This window comes from Protopterus annectens, chromosome 3.part0 (assembly GCF_019279795.1).
Source record: "Protopterus annectens isolate FY-2018-M chromosome 3.part0, PAN1.0, whole genome shotgun sequence".
In the NCBI taxonomy this organism is placed as follows: domain Eukaryota; kingdom Metazoa; phylum Chordata; order Ceratodontiformes; family Protopteridae; genus Protopterus; species Protopterus annectens.
In genome coordinates this window covers 828,687,423-828,706,490 of record NC_056731.1, presented here as the reverse complement: position 1 = coordinate 828,706,490, position 19,068 = coordinate 828,687,423, and the positions used below count along the sequence as shown (strand labels likewise).

The following is a 19,068-nucleotide window of genomic DNA, read 5'->3' as shown; positions in this document are numbered from 1 at the left end:
TTTATCTCTTGCAATACAGGTTGCTTAGTTTATATTGCTGTTTGTAATTGCAGTTCTTTTTATGCAGGGCAAACACAAAGGAGTTATAAACAAAGAATATCACTACACTTGACTGATATCAGGTGTCAACATGAGAGGAGCACTTTATACAAAATATGATTAGACATACTACAAAATTTATGTTTGTTGATTTGGATAAAACTGATAAACATACATTTAATGTGTCTGCTTGGAGTAAAGTTTTAAATTAAAAAGAAAAACTCTGGATAATTAATTTTAGTGCCCTACATACACTGAGAGTGAATGAATATTTAAATTTTATGGATATAGTCATAATTTATTGTAGGATACAATTATTGTATATACTGTGGATAAGATAATGTTTTGAAGCAATCTGCTATAAGTATGCACTCTCTTTAAAATTATTTGATGACATCTTTTCTACTTCCTTTTAAAAGTTTGTCTTGGCTTGTTTTAATTTATATACATCTGAAGATGTCACTTATTGTGGGGTAAACTGCAATCTGCTTTTAATTTTGGACCAGAATATTAATATGAACTTTAAATAAAGTGAAGATATGCACATTGATGCTGTAGTTTTCTTTGATATATATATATATATATATATATATATATATATATATATATATATATATATATATATATATATATATATATATATAATATAGGTTTACTATGTGAATGTGCACACAATCGACAAATTTACGACAAGTCCGTACTGCCAGATTTTCAGAGTACCAAAAAAAAGAACGTTGATATTTCTGACCACTCCACACCTAAAAACACGTGCTAACATGGGTCAAAAAAGGGGCTGAGAGTTTACAATTCAGAATATTGGAGTTTGACTTTTTCAACAGTTGGAGTTCGGAGTTTGCGCAAGAGGTGTTGACGATGTGCAATCAACATTTGACATTGCTAACACAGTGGTTAAAATTCAGATTTTGAACCAATGAACTGATGTTTTCATTGCTCTGCTTTAATTAGTCAGCTTTTCTGATTAAGTTATTTGATTGGATGGGTGTATATCAAGGTTCTAAAGCTTTCATGTTTTTAGGTTTTAATTTGTTTTTAATTACTCTCATGATTTATATACATGAATTTAGTAATTTAAATGTAAATTAAATTTTTAGGTATGAATTATTATTGTTTACTCAATTCCCACGTTTTCAAAGTTGTGGCCTTGAGCAACTTTGAGATTGGTTAGACTTTGTATAAAATAATGTGATATTATCTGCTTCTATAAATCTGAAAAAGGACTTAGTTTAAGTCCGAAAGCACTCATTTATGTTTTGTTTTAGTAAAGGATTTTATTAAAGGATTTTATATCAGTGACTACAGCCCTGGTAATTGCTACTGTTTTTGGTTTCTACGACTTGGTTGTACTCTTTGGTGATTTTTTTTGGGTTCCCTTGCTCTTCATTTTTTATTATATAATATCTATACATACACACATACACACAACACACACACACACACACACACACACACACACACACACACACACACACACACACACACACATAGACAAAATGCAAAACAGTGGTAGCAAAGCTATGTATTGCATACAGTTTACATGCAAATACATGATGAGACATAAACCTCAAGAGTCAGATGGCCGAAATCCTTGTGAAGTTATGGGATATTTCTGGTCTCTTAAAAGCCCTTAATGATACAGTTGAATAGACATTTTTCAGTTAGTGGTACAGAAACATCATTTAAACATCCATTTACATTTTGTTATGCTATGCAGTTTTGAAATACCTTCTTTTGGATCAGACTATTAAAAGAATTCCCTTCTGCCTGTTTTATTAAGGCAGCTATTAAGTACCTCTCAGTACATCTCAGCAAAACTAATTAGTGCTGATGCTGAATTTTATACATATTGTACAGTCAGTGGATTAGACATATCCATATGCATTTTGACATACTTCAATCATTTCCTTAGATATAGCTAAAAGTGAAAAAAATGATATAATGTATCTCTGAGCACAAACTGTCATGTAAAAACAAACAAGAATATATATTTTGCTTGTGTTTTGCTATATTCTAGGGTGAACAAGAGTGAGACTCATTACTATGCTCGCATAGTAATCTGTAATACAATGTCAAAAACAGGACATGAGATGCCGGACAGCCACGACTCACACCAAAGGAGCGCTAAAATGTCTGATGATTTAAAAATGAAGCGGCTGCAGGAAATCAAGAAACGATCTAATGACGTAAGGCTTGGGAAAATGGCTTTCTTCCATTATCTGGAAAGAGTAGAAACCATGAGAACATTCTGGGAAGAAAAGTTGGAACCTGTTCCAGAGAATACAGAGGTAAAGTGAAGTTGCCCGATTGCTATCAGTTGCACTAGAATCAGAGTGATTCTTATATATGGTGATTATGGATATGCTGGTATTCCATATATTTATCCTGAGACAATCTGGTCAAAAAACATCTTTATTATGTTTAATAAATTAATTTATCAAAGGCTAATTTACTTAGGTCACAAATATTTTTTTAATAAATCAGTTTTACTAAATTTAATTGAAAGCTCGATAGATGTTGTTTGTGTTGTACATTCAGTGTAACATTTTTTTCATATCATAAGTCAGATTTATATAAACTGGGTATAACCTGCAATAAGTCTCTATATGTAAACATGACACAATCTAAGGCTTTGCAAGGCACATATAAATGTACACACACAAAGACACACACACACACACACACACACACACACACACACACACACACACACACACACACACACACACACACGCACACACACGCACACAGTTACAGGTGTCACAGTATCAGACTGCATTATGGAAAAATGTGTGCAACATAGGATATTCCTTGATGAAACACCTTTTATTGCTTAAATAAACACACATGTACATTTAAAGTATTATTACAAATGTGCTACATGGTTTGATTTCTTATTCTTCTTAGTAATCCAGCAAGATTATTGTTGAACATAATTTGTAACCAGGAATGTGGCTGTGAGATCTTTTCTTTGTAAACGGAATCATTTTGCTTTCATAATAAATACAATTTAGTTATATGGCCAGTAAACAAAGCTTTGTAATAAATAAAGGCTCACCAATTATACTGCAGTGGTTTTGGGGAATAGAGACAAAGGTAAACTTAAAACCCAAATAACCCAAGAAAATGGGTGGAAAGGTAAAACATACTTAAGCATAAAATTGTGTCAGGGAGTATAACATACAATGGAAATAAAATTACACACAAGTAATGTAACATGTAACATATAAAATGTAACATAACATAGTATAACATAAGGATATAATAATAAGTCCTTGAAAGGAATATAGTATAAATCCTAAAACTTATGAATTTGTTTAAAAGTGACCCAAACTTCTCCCTGTTGAAGATTGCCAAATAGGTAACGGAGGCTATTGTGTCTACTAAGCCACCTCTTTCTTCTCCATGTCTTGAAATTGCTCACACTCACACAGCCTCTTTCTCTCACATTTGCCCATGCTGCATATCTTTAAGTCTGAAGTATTCAGACAGAAGTTCATCGCTATCCCTAAGACTCTGAATTCTTAAGTCTGAATCAGCTTTTCATTTCATGTAACAATGAATCATCTGCTTCAGCCTATCATAGGATGTGTCAGACAGATCCACTATTGTTTTTCATAAAGGTTCTCTGTTTCTTTGGTAATTTGTTAGCTATTTCCTTTGTATTAAGATGCCAAATTACATTCCAAACTCACAACAGAGGCCTCTCCAGTGAGGTATACAATGACAAAATGAATGCTTGATTCTTGCTGTCCCTGTACTTCATGCGTACCCGTAAGGGGCAGTTTCCTTTAGATTCTATAAGGTCGAAATGTACCCCAAAGTTCATTCCTGTATCTGCTGTTACTTCAGATCTTTACACTTTTCTTCCCTGTTGGTATTAATACACTCCTAACAACATGACAGCCATATATTTTCCTTAGTAGAGCTTATACGTTTTCAAGATTGAGGTCTAGATTATTACCTTTTACACAGCTTCAAGACTGAACAAAGCAATTCTATAACTTGACATGGTCTTCTCTACTGACAACGCACGTTATAAGTTTAATGTCATTTATATACCTTATTTATCACATCTGAATATCATTCAGGTAAACAGCATTAGCCACAGTAATGAGTCCTGCGGGACACATCTAGCCATGTTAATCCAGTTACATACGTTATCTTTTCTCTTTGCTTTCCTCAGTGTACAGCATAGCTAGTCACAAATCTGTTTAACAGTAATGGGATTGATCCCCGTTTGAACCAACTCTATTTTAGCAGGCTGTTATGATCGACTGTTGAAAGCTCAACTAAAATTCAAAAAGGTAGTATCCCTTATGTGATCATATTCAAGGTGTCTTATTTATTGATGGAAACTAAAATATGCAAAAGAAAAAAAAGCTGTGGTAAAACCAATGCATGGACTTTCATGTGAGTATTTTTGTTGTTTTCCACAGTTTAAGGTGGTAAAAGGACTCTGAAAAAAACAACCATGTTCCATTGAAAATGTTTGCTGAGTATGCATTTTGGAAATTGCATGAAAGTGATGGGCACATCAAAATTAATGGTGATCTTAATTATCAGAAAACAGCCATATTCAGTGGCAAGCACTGGTTATGATCTGCTTGGAAGGGAATAGAAAAGTGATCCATTTTCATGGTCCTGGTTCCTTGGATTTATTTTTGGGTAGATTTAAGTTGAAGAACTTACTGTCTCAAAATACTAGATCAAAGTTCCAAAGAGATGACAAACTTCAAGATAAACCAGCTTTTTAAACCTAATTTCATTCAAAGTGTGAGGATCAATTTGTTGAAATCTTGCTTGTTTCAAGTGAACTTTCTTGGTCTACTTTTTAGGGCTGTGTTGAATTAGTCAGGCAGATCTATTTAGCTGCAGAACCTTGTGATATGTCTACGACACTGAGCATGCTCAGTACTAAACATTTTAAATAACTGAGTCTGGTTCTGCTTGTGATGTCGACATTGATTTACATAATTCTACCACACATAAACCTACTGATCTGCCAAGATTATCACCACTCCTTCATATGAATGGGGTAATATAAACATTTATTACTGCTCAGGTGTTTAAAATTGAATTTTTTAGGCAATAGTTTCTATGGATAAAGCTGTGTATTTATTCAGAATCAGACTGGCATTTTGGTGGTGCTGTACTGCCTACAAGTTTTGCAGGCTCTAAATATCTTTTAGTAAAACATGTCCAGTATCTGTTAGCCTGTAGCTCACCTGGTTCTGTGCTACATCATGAAGCATTCCACATAGGTACAATGTGTATTGTAGCAGCTAGACCTGTGGCAATACTTGACATCCACCTGACAGGTGTTCTGTTTCTTCTAATCATTTGATAATGCCATGTAGCAAAACCTTGTAAGAAAATTATCTTGAAAATGATGTGACATACTGCTTCTGAATATGCTCACCTTTGATGACATGCAGACGATGAACTTATGACCGTAGATCTTCATATTAAATGAAGTTTGAACTTTCGTGATGCATGGAAAGAATTTTGATTTATTTTCATTTTTGACACAAAATATCTGCATCTCTGAAAGAGCTCTGGAAAACAGAGAAAGATGGATTCAAAAATGCCACCATCAGGTAAGGCCATGACATGCTACTTATTTATGATTTATCATTGTTGGAATTTTACAGCTCTCATTATTAATGCTTGTTTACCTGTAAGAGACATTGCAGTGTTCCTAGAACAATAACCAAGTGCTTTGGTCTTTGTAAGAAAGCCCCAAAACTTACTTTTAAAGATCTTTTGCAGCTCTAACTTTCAGCATTCTTGCACTTTGTATTACAGCCATACACTGTGTTTTAGTAGTTTGAAATTAAAATGATATTTTGGGTTAGCAGACACTACTTGAAAGCCATCTGCTAATAATGATGCAAAGCTGATTGTGATATCACTGTGTCCTATCTATGTTTTCTTATGTGTTGTGTTATTACAGTCTCACGCACGCATGTCTTTCGAACGCTACCCAACCGCGGGGAGGACATGCAGACTCCACACAGAAGGCACTCCCAAGCCATGCCGAGAATCGAATGGGAGAACCTCTCGCTGAGTATATCTTCAAGCGCTTTCAAGATGAGATACAAATTTCAGATATTAAGCTAACATTTTAACATGATGGAACTGGAATGCTAATTTGAAACAATTAGCCTGAGTCATCTTTCCTTGCAATTATACAATATGGCTTTAACGTTGCTGTGGCATTTCCATGGTTTCTTCACATCTTATACTGCTGTTAGCGTACCATACTGACATTTCAAATGACACATACTGAGCATGTGCATCACAGAAACATGGCCAGGCCTGTATAATAATATTCCCAGAATTCCCAATACACAGTATTTTTTATTGGGAATATTTAGAGGGTGGCATGACATTGCACAAGAAATTCATGAATTACTAAGGAATTTCTGAAATGTGTTTAGTTTTATCATTCTGCTGTTTGCACAGAAACCTCAAGTAAGCAAATGCTGTACTTCCAGATAAACAAGGAAATATTTTATGCTTTGAAATGACATCACTTTTAGGGCTGTATGATTTTCCTGTAATTCATAGTGTGTAAAAATGTTGTGACTAACAGATCAAAAACAATATGAAATATAGGTTACAATACATAGTTTCACAAAAACAAGTAGCACAGATCATCGTGTTTGAGATTAGTATAATTTTAGAATTTTGTAATTAATTATTTTACAAGAATGAAAGCAATGTGTGCAGAATGTCTGAAGAACATTAAGCATGTCTTAGAAAACAGACTATAGAACCAAGTGTGTGATACTTCTTTCAAATGAATCTGTTTCATAGGTTTTTGATTTTCCCAGACAACAGCTGCTACTAATGTAGTTTGACATTCCTCCCATCCTGTCTTGATCTACATGTACATGTGCACTCTGGTGGAAAGATGGTAGATAGAAGTTAGTGATAAATTAGCAGTGGTACGTTGCCCTACATAGTGGTAGAGTTCACTACACATATGTGTAGATATGGGTGGTTGAAATCTTAGATTTCATCTTATACATTTAGTTTATGTGACTCAACCTTTATGGTACTGCCATGTAAGCGAGTTGATGCTGAAGGATGCTTTTGCAACTGTAAACTGGAATGCACAGGAGAAGAAGACATAGGACTGAGTTAGAATGAATATTAATTACATACGATATTTAGAGATAGAGAAGCTTATTCATAGACTCATAGCTTCTTACTAGGCTATTGATCTGCAAGGATCTTAAAAAGCCTGGCATTGCATTCCTGTGGTAGATTTTACCCCTTATATTTTGCATATGAATAACCAGAGGTGGGCAGAACATGGATATTTTGGAACATTTACTTGTTGCCCTTGCCCATGAAGGACATGGATGCTAAACTAGGAGCAAATTTGCATTTTCCCATTCATTTGCCCAAACGAAATTTGAATAGAGTAAGAGAAATACTTTGCTTTATGTGGAGTGGAAGACGTTTCCATAGAAATAGTTTTCTCTGTGATACTTACCTGTTTCTCCAACATGTTGTATGTAAGTTGCAAAAGAGATTAAGGTCCCTTGAGTGGGAGTTCACATTATCACTGGACAGTTAACAAACACAGATGTTACTTACAAATGTCTGCTGCTTTGACATAAATACAATTAAAATGCACAGACTTTAGGTTAAAAAGGCATGCAAGACACATTTATTTGCTACCACCATGTAAATAAAGTTGCTTTGTATAGAGCTGTAAATAAAACTGGTACCCAGAGTTACCCATTCAAGCAATTAGATTTAGATTTGTTTCCAGTACAGGTTCTTGATTGTCTGCTGCAGTTATATAGATCAGGAAAGGTTATCTATTAAGAGGGTTGTAAGATCCATTCCCTTGGTCTCAGTGTGGGAAAGAAAACACTTTGTGCTGAGCTGCTAATTATAAACTTTTAAGTTATTCCCTCCAGTGGAGCTCAGGAAGTTTGCACTGTAACTTCCAATGGGTGGAGCCTAAGCCTTTTGACAGAATCAAATTATGTCCTCACATTTCAAGCAAATGTTCATATCCCTGGAACTATAGGGATTATGAAAAAGTATACATGGCAAACTCTTCAGCACAAACTATTTTTATTGTGGCAGTGTTCTGTTCTCGGTCATAAACTGAATTTTATAAATCACAGTAAACACAGTAACTATTACATTTGTACTATTTTGTAAACAACTTACATTATCTCAACAACCACTCAAGTTATACACGTAATGCTGGCAGCATTTTATTCATCTAGTTTTCTTTTGAGGCTAAGGAGTTCTGCCAGTGTTACCTGGTTGTTCAGATATTTAGAAAAATGTGAAAATTATATCTATATAAATTAATATCATAAAAACAACAGTTAATATCTATTTATTTACACTAGACAGAGGGCAAATATTAATGCAGTTGAGTTTGCCATTGTGTAAATTTTAAGATGAAATCTTTTAAAACCTTGTACATAGCATGGTTTTGGAATTATTGATACAAATATGAATGAGCAATATTTGATGCCTAGAGCTGTCAGTAGCAGTTAACTGCAGATGCATCTGGAGGTGTCACTCGAATGTAATGAGTTAAAATGGTATAAAGACTGAGGCCTATGAGGACATAGTAAAGGGAAAGTGTCTTGAGGGTTGCACTACTTCTGAGGTATAAGATATGGTAGTGTGATTTAGAATTAGAAACTTGAAAAATCATTGAATGAATCAACCTAAGAGTTGAACCAGTTGTTCAGGATTTGGGAACTTATGGGAACAGTGACCTAACCTTCAACCAGCATGTATTCATTGTCGTAAGAATGTCCTTCTATATTTTAAACAAAGTGATTGTGTCTAGATCTCGAGATGTCATTGTCCCACTTTACTTAGCCCTCATTAGGCCAACCATTGAGTCCAATGCTCCCCTTGACAGGCATCTGTCCTGACACATTCAACAACGGAATGGCCACAGAAATACATTATTAAAAGGATATAAGGTCTAAAAAATATGTCCTACATGGACTGACTCACAGCTCTGTCTCTGTACTCAGTATCCCACAGATTGCTAACAGGTGACCGGTGTTTAGCATACAAAGCATCTTCCTACCAATTACTGATAGATTTTCTGCATTATCAGCAAGTCAAATGGCATCATGAATACTCAGTCCTGAGCATCCAAGTGCTCCGGATTATGCAAAACGCTTCGCATTTAATGACAAGCGAAGCCACTGTTCCGCTGTTCCACATTGAGCAGCTATGGCTCCAGTACAAGGATTCAGATTGTTTTGTGTACCACAATTACTGCTAATTGGCATTGCAGTATACAAACCAGTGCATATCTCTGCTGCCCTTCTGCATTACAGAGTGTTGGCCGTACGCCACAGTTTTTGATTGGCTCATAGACCGCATATACAGCCAATCACGAATGCGGTCTATGAGCCAATCAAGTAAAGAGTCTCAGGAGGACAGGAGCCAATGAGAGCTCCCAAATACAAGCCAATCACATTCCAGAAAGCCTTTTCGCACCAAAATAATGGCTTGTAAAAGGCTTCCAGGAATCAGGGATTTTACTTTTTAGGTCCACAACAACTTGCAAAGAAGAATAGGAAGAAGGAAGGAACGGCTGCGGATTGAAGACATCGGATGTCGGGACTTGGAACGTAGCCTGCCAGGAGAGGAGTCAGTGTGCTGTGTCGGAATTCGGAAGTGGGCAGAAGGCTGAGATTTTATTTTGCTGCTTGCTGCTGGACATCCAGGATCAAGTTTGTGCCATGGTGGATTATTTGTGCTGGAGTCTTTGGCTAATTGGATTCTATTGAGCTGGTGCTGTGTACCTAGGCAGAGGTAAGTGTTTCAGCTGCAATGGCTGTAGGTATTTCCCTTGAGAACTGGTATGTTAGCACAGATCCTGTTATTCTAGCAACTTTCTAAGTTTATAAGAGCAATATTTAGTGTCTGTATTTTTGTGCCGCTTATCCCTAGTATGTCTCTGAAGTTTGACAGGAATTGAGCAATTGTATGTCAACACAGATGCTGTTATAAACTTAGAAAGTTGCTAGAATAACAGGAATAGTTAGTTTTTCTATTGTTATACTGCTTGTCCTCCTAGTATGTCTCTAAAGTGTGAAAGTAAGTGAGCAATTGTGTGCCAACACAGATCTTGTTATTCTAGCAACTTTCTAAGTTTATAACAGAAAAATTTAAAGTGTATCTGTTTGTGCTGCTTGTCCCCCTAGTATGTCTCAAAGTAATTCCCTGTTTTTTTTTTTTTTTTTGGGGATAAACTGTATGCCAACACAGATCCTGTTATTCTAGCAAATGTCTAAGTTTATAAAAGCAATATAAGTTTCTAAGAGCGATATTTAAAGTGTCTCTATTTTTGTGTTGCTTGTCCCCTTTAGTACGTCTCTGAAAGTAACTGCCTTTTTTTTGAGAAACTGTATGCCAATGCAGATCCTGTTATTCTATTAACTTTCTAAGTTTGTAACAGCAATATTTCAAGTGTCTTTGTGCTGCTTGTCCCCTTAGTACATCTCAGAAAGTAATTGCCCTTTTTTTTTGGGGGGGGGACTGTATGCCAACACAGATCCTGTTATTCTAGCAACTTTCTAAGTTTATAAGAGCAACATTTAAAGTGTCTCTATTTTTGTGCTGTTTGTCCCCCTATTAAGTTGGGCTTTGTCCAGATTTTGCACACTAACAGGTTGAGAGATATGTTGGGATGGATGTCAAAATTGAGTTATTTATAGTAATGAGGTGCTTTAAAGTATCTGCTTTTGTTTTCTGGTAAAACGTTAGAGTGTAATTTTACTGTGTTTTCATAATAGCAAGTTGCTGAAGTGCTCAAGGAAAACCCACAAGCGACCGTATTGCACTGCTGGTTGATAACATGTTGGAAAATGTCAATTTTTGTAATTTATAAGTGCTGCAATGGTTTCTGTTAACTTAATCATGATGGGTTGACAGTAATCTGTCCATTATAAAGTTTTCTTTTTCTGAAAGAGGTGGTATGATAAGGTAGGAACTGGGAAATTGAGCTAGGCTGATCAGTGGTATATTGGCATGCTACAATAGCATTAATGCCCATGCTTGAAATAGTTGTATATATTTAAGTGTCTATCCCTGATTATTTTGGGATTTGTTGAGTTGGGCACTAAACAGGAATTAAAATTATACCCTTGTTTCAAAGCATTTATTAGTACACCTTCTCTATTCTTGTTTCAGTTTTCATTAATTTGTCTCTGCTTGCACCTATTTCTAGGTATGTCCCAGATTCGTTGAGCTGTGCTGGTGTCTAAAATGTCATGCATGTCACTTGACTACAAAGTTGTAAACTTCAGAAAATGTTTTAATTCACATTCTCTTGTCAATGCCTCAGGTTTATAGCAATATTGTGTCAGGCCTGGTTTTGTCCCTCATTCTGTTGTGGTTTATCTTTACTCAGTGGCAGTTTTCCAGTAGTGTTTCCACAACTGGAAACTAAGCACATTCATGCCAGTATCACTACAGCCTTTGTATACTTTGGAATAGATTTTTTTTTTGCCATCTGTGTGCTATTTGGATTTTAAGGTAGGGTATTAGGATTTACAAATGTTGGGATATGTATGTATGCTTCTGCTTAGTGTGTTTTATTTTTCATGGTGATCTTGCATTCTTTGGTCTTAACTGTTCGAAGGCATGATGTGTTATATGGCACATTCTTGTAAAAGTACAGAGGGCCCTGGTATTAAGTACCTTTTTAGGCACCTTTGCTAGGCCCAGACCTGGCTGTAGGACAGAGGTAGAACACATCTAAAGTGGTGAATCTAAAATGCAAATAATATTGTCATGATGTGTGTGTTGCAAGTGCATTTGTTAAGCTGGATGTGTTTATCCTTGGCATGGATTTTGAGATATAATCAAGGGTGCTTTGAGAGTACTGAATGTCATGAAAGTCACTCTTCCCTTCTACAACACTGGTTAGGTGGGCAAGTGAGCACCAGAGGATTGAAAGTGTCATAGTTGAAGCACGGAAGTGAATAATCTGATGTTGCAGGCCTTCATAGTAAACAAAAGGAGCAGAGATGAGCAAGAGAAGATGGTGCAAAGTCAGGAAACTTCCAGTGATATGGGTAGGTTATGGCCCAATTGTCTCGTATCTTTGCTTTTGAGGAGATTTTCTTATTTTTCTTTCTGCACTATAGCCCCATTTGTTTGTCATTGTTTAACACCACTGTTTTACAAACCTGCTAGGTACAGACTGGCCAGATTACAATGAGGACAGGGATGTAGATGCAGATCACATCCCAAAGAAGAGAAGATACACAATGTTTCAGCCAAGTTGGGCAAGTGCCTTTGACTGGCTTTCTATGAGTAGGCGCGGAGTGAAATATGCCTTCTGTAAGACTTGTAACACGAATTTCACAATCCATCATGGGGGCCGACATGATCTGCAATGACATGCCAACAGTGAGAAACACAGGGAGAATTGCAAGCATGCAGCTTGAAGATCTATGGTGAATTTCTTTGGACCTCAGAGTTTAGCAAGCACAAAGGTGGTTGAGGCAGAGGCTGGTTTTGTGTCTCTCCTTGCTAAACATAACTTATCATTTGCAGCAGGCGAACACATCCTGAAATTTATGAAGAAGTGCAGAGAGGATCAAGATGTTTTCCCGAAAATGACATGTGGAGCAACAAAGGCAGCATGCATTGTACAGGATGTTCTGGGGCCTCATTACCAGAATGATGTTGCAGCAACTTGCCACAAATCACCATTCTGTGTGTATATGGACCAAAGCACGGAGATGGGAGATAACAAACTTTTAGTGATCCTTGTTGGTTACCTTGATGAAAAGGCAAGCAAAAATGTGATAAGGTTCCTTCATATGCCAGAATGTATGTCAGGAAATGGACAAGAAATGTTTGATACTTTAAAGTCTATTCTGACAAAATTTAACATTGCAGTTTCCAACACTGTGGGCTTTTCTTCAGACAATGCTGCCTCAGTGATTGGAAAACACAATTCTGTGCTGTCTCATTTAAAGGAGGTGAAGCCCACAATTATAAACATGGGGTGTCTCTGCTACTTGGCAGATCTCTGCAGTAAGGCTGTTGTAAAAGCACTACATTCACCAGTTGAAGAACTTAAATCAGATGTGTACTGCCATTTCAGTTCCAGTGCACAAAGACAGCAAAAACTGCAAGGATTTGCCTTGTTCACAGATACGAACCCCCTCAAGATCATTAGACATGCACACACTAGATGGCTCAGTCTTGGTAAGGTAATTAACAGAACCTTGGACATGTGGCCAGCTCTAAATTCATATTTTCTGTCTTCAGAGCCAAGGTCTGCTACGATTGACTTAATTTCTAAAAACCCGCAGAGTCATGAAATGCATTTGATTTTTCTGTTTCTTAAGTATGCACTGGAACCCTTATTGGAGTTCAGCATCCAACTTCAGAGCCGAGAAAGACAGCTACTGAAACTGCATGCCACTGTGCATAAATTCTTGCAGCAGTATACTGGCAGACTCCTCACACCTGCAGCTGCTGTCAGACTAATCAAACACAGTGATGTGTCAGTGTTAACTGACAGTAGCTGTGTTCTACCAAATAGTGAACTACGTATTAGCTATGAAGTCAAGCAGTGCATGAACAGCCATGAGGATGGTATTGCTGGCACAGTCATTGAATTTAACTTTCATATTTTGACTTCAGACACTCCTACCAGTCCCATCTGTTCAGCTGTATTCCAGCTCTATTCCAGTCCAGTGTCACTAGCTCATTTTTCCTAATACAGAGAGAACATTTGAGAAGGGCAAGCCACTTAGGTCCTTAATTTTGAATTATCTTCTGTTTCTCCTTTCTTCCTTTCCACTTTACAAAAAAAAATTCTAAGCTTGTTTCCTGCCTTTCCTCTAACTAGTCTAGTCCAGATACAGATTTGCTGTATCCAGGACTGTTTGTAAGCTTCTGAGCCCCCCCAAGCCTTTCTGTGTTGGAGGGAAACCTTCTAGCTTATCAGTGGGAGTGGTAAGCACTAGGTAACCTATCTACCACAAGAGTGGTTTCTGGCCCAGAAATTGTAGTTTATTGGCCGTTTGGCAGTTTTTCCATCTCTTTCAACTTTCTGGTTTAAAAGCCCATGTTTGCACTTGTTTCTCAACTTTCCTGTAACTAGTCTATTCCAGATACAGATTTGCTGTATCCAGGACTGTTTGTAAGCTTCTGAGCCCCCAAGCCTTTCTGTGTTGGAGGGAAGCCTTCTAGCTTATCAGTGGGAGTGGTTAGCACTAGGTAGCCTATCTACCACAAGAGTAGTTTCTGGCCCAGAAATTGTAGTTTATTGTCCCTTTGGGCAGTTTTTCCATCTCATTCAACTTTCTGGTTTAAAAGCCCACATTTGCGCTTGTTTCCCACCTTTCCTGTAACTAGTCTAGTCCAGATACAGATTTGCTGTATCCAGGACTGTTTGTAACCTTCTGAGCACCCCCAAGCCTTTCTGTGTTGACGGGAAGCATTCTAGCTTATCATTCTAGCTTATCTACCGCAAGATCCAGGTACAGATTCTTAGTTTTTTTAATTTGCTTAGTCATGCTCAGCACTTTTTCAGAACTTGTTGTTAGCACTAAATAAGCTACAAATTACTACAGCACTCAACCTTCCTCTTTACCTAGAGGAAAACAGTTTTTGTACTTACTTTCCTCACTTGCTTAGAGAAAAACAGCTATTATACTCACTTCCCTCACTTGTCTAGAGGAAAGTAGTTTTTTATTCAGGTATGTCCAAGGGTCAGCTCCCAATGTTCTCTCCTGTCTATCTTATGAATCTGGGCATCTTGGGGCAATGTAGCAATTGACTCATTTACACAAATAACTCTCTCCTCCTACCACCCAACACCACAACCTGTGAGAGAATCATTTATCTAGCCAAATTGGAGGTAAAGCTCTCTCCATCCAAGACTGAACTTGATAGTCAAGAGGAGAAGGTAAACATTTGCACCACACCACACTCATCACATAGTCCCACTAAACCTACACCACCAAAATCCACACATAGAAACACAAAAACATTCACAGAGGCTCTCAATAATAATCTGCTCAAGCAATAGAGACCTCCAAAGCAGAAACCCAAGCAACCTCCACCCCCAACACAACCCAAATGACACATAGCCCACAGACTCAGTGTGCCAATAAACCACAGCCCATAAGGCAAAACAACGTACCCAACACACTAGTCATAGGTGACTCTATAGTCAGGCACACTGATGTCCCACTCACCAGGCTAAACAAGAAAGTTACTGTCAGCTGCCTGTCATATGCCAGGATCTGCCAAATAACCCATGCACTTAGGTCACTCCACAACAAGTACAAATATGACTCTGTCATTGCCCATGTTGGTGTGAATGACCTGAGATGTACATCCCTAGACTACATGAAAAGAGACATGGAAGAGCTTTCCGATCTTGTAGCGCAGGCATGTATAACCCTAGCCCTGAGTAGCATCTTGCCATCACCCAGAATGATACCGCAGTACAAAGACAAAATGATTGACTTCAACAATTGGCTAAGCTTCTGGTGTCATTCTAAGGGGATCCAGTATCTGTCTGCCTGGAACGACATGGTCGATAGACCATGATGCTTTGCCAGAGATGGCCTGCACCTGTCACCCCTGGGATTCCGGATGCTGGCTAAGGGTCTTGCCACTCCTATTGTGCCTTTTTTAGGCAAGGTTCAAATGACAAATTTACCACCATAACAGGAACAGGCAACAAAAACTGAGGGTAATGCTACTCAATACTAGAAGTCTAAATCTCAAAATGCACTCACTCGAGGCACTCCTTAAAATGGAGAACATCAATATCTGTGCAGTGACTGAGACCTGGTTCAAGGCTCTAGAGAACACCCCTGCATTACCTGGCTATAACTCATACCATAGTTTTTGGCCACCTAACCTGGACCAGAACACCAAAGGCGGAAGTGTGTCCATATTCATTAAGGATATCCACACCTCCAGGCTAGTTGCGCAGCATAATGCATCCGAGGCTATCCAAGTGCAACTAACTCTGGGCAAAACTGCAGTCCAAATTGTAACTTGCTACAGATCCCCCACCATGCCCCAAGATTCACAATCATCTTTTCTTGATATACTGGAAAATATTAGGGTTCACCAAACACCCTAATAATTGGCGATTTCAACTACCCCACCATTAACTGGGAAAACTGCTCATGTACCAACTCCTTCGCTCAACGCTTTCTGAAATTCATTAATTCCAATGGCCTGGATCAACATATCCACACCCCCACGAGAGGCAACAATATCCTAGACCTAGTCATTACCAACATGAGTGACTGGTGTTCCACACCTGAAGTCAACTCCTCATTGGTCAGATCTGACCATAAGCTAATCACCCTAGATATCCGCATCCCACCCCCACCCACCATTAAGGAAACCATAGTAAAAAATTTCTCCAAAGCCAACTTCATGCTTCTTAAGACAGAGGTGGTGAACTTCATGGCACCCATGTACATGGACAATACAGTTAAGACTGCTGAATCCTACACAAATGCACTCTATAAGCACTTACACAAGTGCATGGATCGTGCTATCCTAACCAGAACCAAGATGCTATCCTCCAAAAAAAGGAAGTCAATCTGGTGGTCCCCTGCCATAAACAAACTCTACAACAGAAGGAAGAAACTGTTGCAAAAGAGAGTAAAGTCCCATGAGTGGAGGAGCTCGCTGGTCAGCCTCAGTAAGAAGCTGAGATCCCTTATAAGATCCTGCAAAGCTAGCTACGAAAACAAAATTGTCACTGATTCTAAGGGCAACCACAAAGCATTCTATAGCTATGTCAAGAATCTCAACAGCATCACCCAGATCTGTTCTGAGTTACAGCACAACGGCACGAAAATTATAGAATCAACTGATATTGCCAACATCCTGGCAGATAGGTTCAGTGCTAACTTTAGCCCCCTCTCACCCCCTAAAGGGCCCATAGCTATACAGGAAGAATGCAGAGTCCCTGTAATCACATCTATGCAGGTAAAAGCTGCACTCTCTAAAACCAAAAACACAGCACCCATGGGACCAGACAACATCCCAGGGTGTGTTTTACATGAACTTCAGAATGGACTGGCTCCCCACCTAAGCACCATGTTCAATCATAGTCTCACATCAGGCTTTGTGCCCACTGAATGGCACACAGCAACAGTTATCCCACTCCACAAAGGGGGAGCCACCACTGATCCTGGGAACTATTGCCCTATTAACCTGATGAGCCTGGTCTGCAAGGCCATGGAACGTATCATCATGGAATTCATAAACAAAGACATTGGTAACCTCCAAACTCTGGACCCAACCCAGTTCGGGTTTGTGAAAGGCAGATCATGTCTTCTGAACCTGATTGACTTCTTTGAGGCAGTCACAAAAGCCGTAGACGAGGGTAAGGTGATTCACACAGCCTATCTTGACATCGCCAAGGCTTTTGACATTAAAAACATATAAAATTCACAGCAGACTTTTATAAAGTTTTAACCTCCTATTCTTTAAAAACACTTCATATTTATAGTGTCATTTAACCCAGGCTTTTTGTCTGCTCCCAATTTCAATAGCCACTGACACTATTAATATGAAGTGTTTTTTAAAGAATAGGAGATTAAAAATTTATAAAAGTTTGCTGTGAATTTTATATCTTTTTAATAGGGTAGTGTGTTTGTTTTTCTACTTCAACTGTTATATTAGCATATTAGTATTTATTAATTTATTAAGTAATTGCTTGCAGTGTGTGTTAATTGGAGTGGGTAGCTTGTGCTTCATTTTAAGAAATGTGTTCAGTTCTATTTTAATTGTGTTCTGAAGAAATTCCTGTTGGGACGAAAGTGATACTAAAAGGTGTTTTTCACTAATTATGGTGTTTGGATTCTGTTCTTCCTGACTAGCGGATTTATTTTTGGTTAGACTTATTCTCTTCATTTTTCAAAAATTTCTCTATGTTTGGGTCTTGTGAGGTCAGCAGATATGTACGCAGCCCATGGCTGCAGATCTATACATGCAATCAGTTTCAAGGAGGACCATACCTTTTTCAGAATGGAGAATCTGTAGTCTTGGTATGCATTGATTTTTATAAATCATTTGATGAGAGTGAGGCATTCTTCTTGTTTCTGTCCAAGCTATTTAACACCTTTTGGGGACAGTCACTCACTCCAAACCTGTAAGTTAGGACAGGAAGAGCAAATTGATGTATAGCTTGGACTTTGTTCCTAGATGTCAACACGGTTTCAGTATTAATTTAAGCCTTCTAAAATATTCATTACTAAGTTTTATTCACATTTGTTCATGTTTTATTGTTCATGCCTCATCATTTCCCAAATATGTATACACCTCCTCTTGCTCAAGTTCTTTTTTATCACATTCCTGTCCCAAACTGAAGTTTTCTTGGTGCTACAGCTTTCCTGCTTTAAAGGTTGCTTTTGCACATTTATCAAGACCAAATGACATTCTTATATCATCTGAAAAAGTTTTGATCTCTTGCAGTTGTGCTTTCATTTCCTCATCTGATGAGCTATACAGTTTTAAATCATCTACAAAAAGAAGATGAGAAGTCTTTACAATTTGTTGTTTTCTGGGAGCCAAATTGTAGCCATGACCTAATCTGTTAAGTAAACAGCTTAATGGGTTATGGGCAAGACAAAAGAGCAGTGGTGACAGACAGTCACTCTGGAATATTCCCCTTTGAGTTTTTATCCCTGGAATAATAATTTGTCCTTTATAATGGCTTTACCACTGTTTTATGGTCACTGTAATGTAATTGATTAGTGTAGGGTATAGCTTATACATTTTAAGGACTCTTTTACCCATTAATGTGGGATATTGTCAAATGCTATGCCATACTTCCCCTTTTTACAGTTCTCCATTATGACTTTAACAGCAAATGATCCTTTATTCCATACGGCTTTTTTTTTATTGTGCAGCGCAACCAAACCAATGAATCCCACTAGAATAAACAAAACGACCAGCCAGTATCCACAAGTTTATTTTCTCTAACGTCTTGGC

General features: G+C 37.7%; 1 protein-coding gene across 1 annotated transcript in view; it reads left to right on the top strand.

Annotated features, from left to right (window-relative positions):
- The window catches only part of MYLK4 (myosin light chain kinase family member 4), a 1,154,879-nt gene that overhangs the window by 415,146 nt on the left and 720,665 nt on the right, over positions 1-19,068 (top strand). The window contains exon 2 of the mRNA XM_044065164.1: positions 2,072-2,342. Within this exon, the coding sequence (XP_043921099.1) occupies positions 2,072-2,342 (271 nt within the window). The remainder of the gene's footprint in view (positions 1-2,071; positions 2,343-19,068) is intronic.